A 5,973-nucleotide genomic window follows, 5' to 3' on the forward strand; every position below is an offset into this window, starting at 1 on the left:
AAAGGCCACCTCCCCCCACCCCTCTCTCCCACTCTGTCCTCCCCATCTCCCTTCCCCTCAGAGGTGGTTCCCTGCCTGCCCCATTCCCGCTCTGTTCGCCCAGACGTCCGTCTTTCCCGTTCCCTCCCAGCCACCTCCTGTGCTCTGACCCGTGGCACCATTCGCCTGTAGCCCCAGGGAGAAAATGCCCGCTTTGTAGGGGTCCTTCCTCTCTCAGACCTGTCAACCACAGTGCTTCGGCTTGCAGCATCTATGTCATCCTTACACGCCCAGTACCTCCTGCTGCCGCCCAAGATCACATTCAATTCCCCTCTTCTCAAGAGTGGACCCCTAATCCTAAACTGCGAATCAGAAAACTTTATGCTTGAATGCCCAGCATCTACCACCCAAGTGATTCTTCCCCAAGCCTTCCAGGAGGCACACCCTGCCCTCACACCAGCAGCCTCCATGTACTAAGAGTCCTCAAACCCCATCCACTCCCTCCCATTGTCTTTTGTCTTCACTCGGACCTGAATTCCTGTTCCCTTAGTTTCTGTTTTTCAAAGTCCCCTGCTCTCTCTCCTCTTTCATTTAGCCTGTGTCTCCCACAGTCAGGTAGAATGATCCCATCTCTTTGCTTCTCTGCTCTCATTGCTTCTAGGTGAACACACCCAGCTCTCACCTCTATCCCCACCAAATCTCCTTCCTCTCATACAAATCCACCAGCTCCCATTGAGGGTCCACCAGGGAAGATGCAGTCCTTCCACCTCACATGTAATAAAGCCAACACGGAGGGAAGCTTGGCCTCGGAAAAGTTCTGCCATTGTTTGTAGAGACCTAATAGAGGAAAAGTACAGAACCCAGGCACTCCCATAAAGAAACCCTCAGAGATCCCTTGGGACAGAATGGAGGACTGTTTTCCGGCTAAAACCTAGCCACTGGCCCTTCCATTTAAACAAGAGCAACAAATAAGCTCATGGGACACTTTTCCTAAGTGTGCTGTTCTTGACTGAGCTCAGCGTTGTTATCTCTCGTGCCAAAAACTGGGGGTGAGGGGAGATGTAGAGGGGACTAGGCAATCGGAAGAGAGAGTGGTTGTGGGAGGGGAGGGGGGGCTGGCCCCCCACTTGTGGCATCAGAATTCTGCAGGAAGAGAATAATGAGGGGCCATAGGGGTGGGCACAGGGGGTAAAAGGGACGCAAGTCACCATCTGGCCATCGCAGGAAATGAGGTGATTGCCGTGGATTGGAAGGGCCTGAAGGATGTGGACCAAATCAACATGGACAGCACCAGCTCGCTGCACGGTAGCAGCCTTCACCGGCCATCCACCGAGGTGAGCCTCCCCCAACTCCCGTGCTCAGCTGCCTTCCCGAAAGAGCTCACAAAGACCCCGGAACCACCACGCATAAACCCGGTCCTTCAGCCATCTTCCTGAATTCCAGGATAACATCCCAGACCCGCTCCCAGACTGACCCTTTCACAGAATGTTCCTCCTCTGTTCCTCAAGTACAAGCCCAATGCTCCATACTGAGACCCCAAGTTCCCGGTGTGACTCTCAGAAAAGCCCTGCCTACTTCACACACTTCCGGAAGGCCCTCTGAGGAAGTGCCCTGGGTACCCACCCCCTCTCCTCTTCTCCTTGCAGCAAACCCGGACAGACTTCTCCTGGGATGGCATCAATGTGAGTGCAGCTCCCTCCACCCCCGACCTCCTCCTCCCCCATAACTCCTCTCCCATAGGCCTGCCATAGAACACAGAGCTCCCTGGTTCCAATGGGCCCTGGAAGCCCTCACGTTCTTTACGAACCCCCAAACTTCCAAGAGCAGTTTGGAGGTGGGCTTCCTGGGTATCAGGGTTTCCTATCACCCGTCCTAGCTCAGATCCTTCCTCCTGAACATACAAGCATCCCATACTTTCTTATCCCTCTGCCCCATCTCCCACGTCCCCCTCCCAGCTCTCCATGGAGGACACCACTTCCATCCTTCCGAAGCTTAAGCGAAACTCGAACGCCTATGGCATTGGGGCCCTGGCCAAGTCATCGTTCTCAGGTGAGACTCCCCACCTGGGGATGCTTTCAGACAGAACACTACCTGTGGGCTCCTGGCCTCAGACTCCCTGCCGCTTCAGGCCTGGAAAACACACCCTTATCCCCATATTCCGGGCCTGTTTGCCTTTTCTGTCAAGCCCCTCCAACCCTCCAGACCCCCCCTCATATACGGTGTCCTAGGGCATAACCTCGGAGAAGGCAATGGCACTCCACTCCAGTACTCTTGCCTGGAAAATCCCATGGATGGAGGAGCCTAATAGGCGGCAGTCCATGGGGTCGCACAGAGTCGGACACGACTGAGCAACTTCACTTTCACTTTTCACTTTCATGCATTGGAGAAGGAAATGGCAACCTACTCCAGTGTTCTTGCCTGGAGAATCCCAGGGACGGGGGAGCCTGGTGGGCTGCCGTCTATGGGGTCACACAGAGTCGGACACGACTGAAGTGACTTAGCAGCAGTAGCAGCAGGGCATCACCTGCCCTTTTCATGAGACAGCATCCCATGGGGCTAGGGTGGGGATAACGGGGTTCGGAGGGAACCTGGTATGGCTATTGTGTGATGTTCTGGAGGACGTGGGGAATGTCTGGCCCCTCAGGGATTTCGAGAAGCATGAAGGACCACGTGACAAAGCCCACAGCCATGGGGCAGGGCCGGGTGGCCCACATGATTGAGTGGCAAGGCTGGGGGAAGACACCAGCCATTCAGCCGCAGCACAGCCACGAGGCCGTCCGCAGGGACACAGATGCCTACTCCGACCTCAGTGACGGCGAGAAGGAGGCCCGTTTCCTCGCAGGTACTTATTCTCCAGCCCCTCGAGAGACACATTTTCAGGATGGCCAAGACCCACTCTTCAACCTGGTCCCCTGTGGTAGGACTGACTCTGTCCATATGATGACCATCAGACTTCATTTCCCAGCTAGCTCGAATTTCAAGGACTCTGACTTGTTCATTCTGATAAGGGCTCTCAAACTTTTTCTTTAATATTTGTTTATTTATTTGGCTGCACTGGGTCTTAGGTTGTGGCATGTGGGATTTTAGTTCCCAGAGATTGAACCCCAGACCCTTGCATTGGGAGTGCGGAGTCTTAGCCACTGGACTACCAGGGAAGTCCCTCAAACTTATTTTTTATTATCATCTCAGAAGTTGAGGAAAATTAACATGAGATTGTGGGTCCACCTGATGCCATCTCTCCCACATGGTAGGACTGTCCAATCTCTGGATTCCCTCTTACAGGGGAAAAATAAAGCAGGGGCCTTAGACTTCAATAGTCTCTGTGTCTACTTATGTTTTATGATGAAAAAGAAAGAAAAGCCTTGGGGTTCTCTTCTAGCCTTTGCCCATCAGCACTTTGCTGTCATGGATTCACTTACAGACAACTTACTTGTTCAACAACCAGAAGATCAAGGGACCTAGGTGAGGAGAGGGTGTGTACAGAAGAGCTTTTATTCAGGAGAGGTAGGAGGCAGGCATATGATGTACTTACAACACTCAGCAGGGGCATCCCTGGTGGCTCAGAGGTAAAGAATCCTGCCTTTGCAGGAGACATGGGTTCGATCGCTAGATGGGGAAGAGCCCCCCTAGAGGAGGAAATGGCAATCCCTCCAGCGTTTTTACCTGGGAAATCCCATGGACAGAGGAGCCTGGTGGGCTATAGTCCATGGGATCGCAAAAGAGTTGGACACAACTTAGCAACTAAATAACATCAATATTGGCCAAGCCTTGGTGGCAGATCTCAATGAGATACTTCAGGAAAAGCTCTGGTGGTGTGCATGGCAGATGAAATACCAGTGGGGAGGGGACATGAACAGGTAGAGGGTAATGCAGGGCAGCTAGCAAAGTAAGCTTCAACTTACTCATGGCTTTGACTAGCATGGGAACCCCAAGTCTATGCACCTTCATTACTCTGTTCCCGCTCCCTTGCCGTCCCAGACCTTAAACTTTCAGCCTGATACCACTGTAGACCTACAATCCCTCCCATTTAGATTCCTCTGGCCTTGACTACCTAGCACTAGCTACCATTCCTAAAAAATTCTGAAGATAAACTTCTGGAAATCCTCAATTTTAATCCCTTATGATACCTCACCAGAAGACCCCCCAACTCTTTCCCCTAGGAATTCTAAGTCTGACCTGGGAAGTCACCCATGATTTTGCCTTGTTTTAGGGCATATACAAAAACTGCTGTCCGATACAGTAGCTGCTGGCCATATGTGGCTGAGAATTGAAATGCGGCTAGTCCAAACGGAGACGTGCCATAAGTGCAGAATATCGACTGGATTTCAAAGACTTTGTGTGAATAAAAGAACGTAAAATATCTCAATAATTTGTATACGGATTATACATTGAAATGACAGTTTTATATAGATTAGGTTAAAGATGTATTATTAAAATTCATTTTACCTGTTTCATTTTAACATGACTACTAGACAGTTTTAAGGGAGAAGGCAATGGCAACCCACTCCAGTACTCTTGCCTGGAAAATCCCTGGACAGAGGAGCCTGGTAGGCTGCAGTCCATGGGGTCACTAAGAGTTGGACACGACTGAGCATCTTTACTTTCACTTTTTACTTTCATGCATTGGAGAAGGAAATGGCAACCCACTCCAGTGTTCTTGCCTGGAGACTCCCAGGGACAGGGGAGCCTGGTGGGCTGCCGTCTATGGGGTCACATGGAGACGGACACAACTGAAGCGACTTAGCAGCAGCAGCAATTTTAAATTGCACAAATGACTCGTGTTATATTCCTGTTGAACAGCACCGCACTGATGCTCCCTCCCCAGGCATGTGTCTAAGCTTCCTGGAGGTGTCTTGTGCTAACTACCTTTCTTCTCCCAGGTGTCATGGAACAGTTTGCTATCTCGGAGGCCACTCTCATGGCCTGGTCTTCCATGGATGGTGAGGACATGAGTGTCAACTCCACCCAGGAAACACTGGGCTGCAACTACAGTGACAACTACCAGGAGCTGATGGAGAGTCAGGGTGAGGACCGGTTCCAGAATCCAACCCCAGAGGCCACCTCCATTCATCTCTAAGGCTTTGTGTTCACATCAGCTTTCCTATTGCCTGCCACATCCCACCCCCATCTCAATTCTCTGTGCTGCTGTCGCTGCCTTTGATGATGTTCTGGGACCCCACCAACCTTCCTGATTCTCTTTCCAGATGCGCTCGCTCAAGCCCCGATGGATGGCTGGCCTCATTCCTATGTGTCCCAGGGCATGTACTGTCTGGGGTCATCGGATGCCTGGGAAGCCAGCGACCAGTCCCTCATTGCCTCTCCGGCCACAGGATCCTATCTCGGGCCTGCATTTGGTGACTCACAGCCTAGCCTGCATGAAATGGGACCTTCCCAACCTGCTTCGGGATACTCTGCTCAGGAGCCGTCGTCTTTGCTGGGGGGAGACACTGACTGGGCTCCAGGGGTGGGCGGGGTGGACCTGGCCAGGGGCCCCGCCGAGGAGGAGAAGAGGCCGCTGGCCCCTGAAGAGGAAGAAGATGCGGGGTGCCGGGACCTGGAGTCCCTCTCCCCACGCGAGGACCCCGAGATGTCCACCGCTCTCAGCCGGAAGGTGTCTGACGTCACATCCTCAGGCGTGCAGTCCTTTGATGAGGAGGAAGGCGAGGCCAACAACTAGCTTCCTCCCACTTCTCACCCAGCCGTCCACTCCCGCCTGAGGGGTCTGGCGGCAACCACACCTTCCTCCTTCCCCCAGCAGCGCGCCTGAAACCTGGGCAAGAAGACGCTGATGAGCCCAGGCGTCCTCGCCAGCAAAACGGAGGGCCGGGATGGAATTTTATCCGGGCTTATGCTGTAGAGACCACAGGTCCAGGAATTGAGGCCCGGGCAACCGAGATGGCCCGGAACTTCGCTTGCCTGCGGGCTTCTGGGTCTGCGGCAGCGGAGCCCCCGTGTGCATCCCAAGCACAGGAGCGCCGTGCCCTGGATCGCCGT

General features: G+C 53.2%; 1 protein-coding gene across 1 annotated transcript in view; it reads left to right on the forward strand.

The window, feature by feature from the left end:
• Positions 1–5,952, forward strand: part of FAM131B (family with sequence similarity 131, member B) — a 7,439-nt gene extending 1,487 nt beyond the window's left edge. Inside the window, exons 2-7 of the mRNA XM_010834008.1 lie at positions 1,204–1,313; positions 1,626–1,661; positions 1,935–2,028; positions 2,624–2,821; positions 4,860–5,003; positions 5,184–5,952. Coding sequence (XP_010832310.1) covers positions 1,204–1,313; positions 1,626–1,661; positions 1,935–2,028; positions 2,624–2,821; positions 4,860–5,003; positions 5,184–5,656 — 1,055 coding nt within the window. The 3' untranslated portion in view covers positions 5,657–5,952. The remainder of the gene's footprint in view (positions 1–1,203; positions 1,314–1,625; positions 1,662–1,934; positions 2,029–2,623; positions 2,822–4,859; positions 5,004–5,183) is intronic.
• Positions 5,953–5,973: the final 21 nt, after the last annotated feature.

Source organism: Bison bison, unplaced genomic scaffold (genome assembly GCF_000754665.1).
Source record: "Bison bison bison isolate TAMUID 2011002044 unplaced genomic scaffold, Bison_UMD1.0 scf7180017863988, whole genome shotgun sequence".
NCBI classification, from domain to species: Eukaryota; Metazoa; Chordata; class Mammalia; order Artiodactyla; family Bovidae; genus Bison; species Bison bison.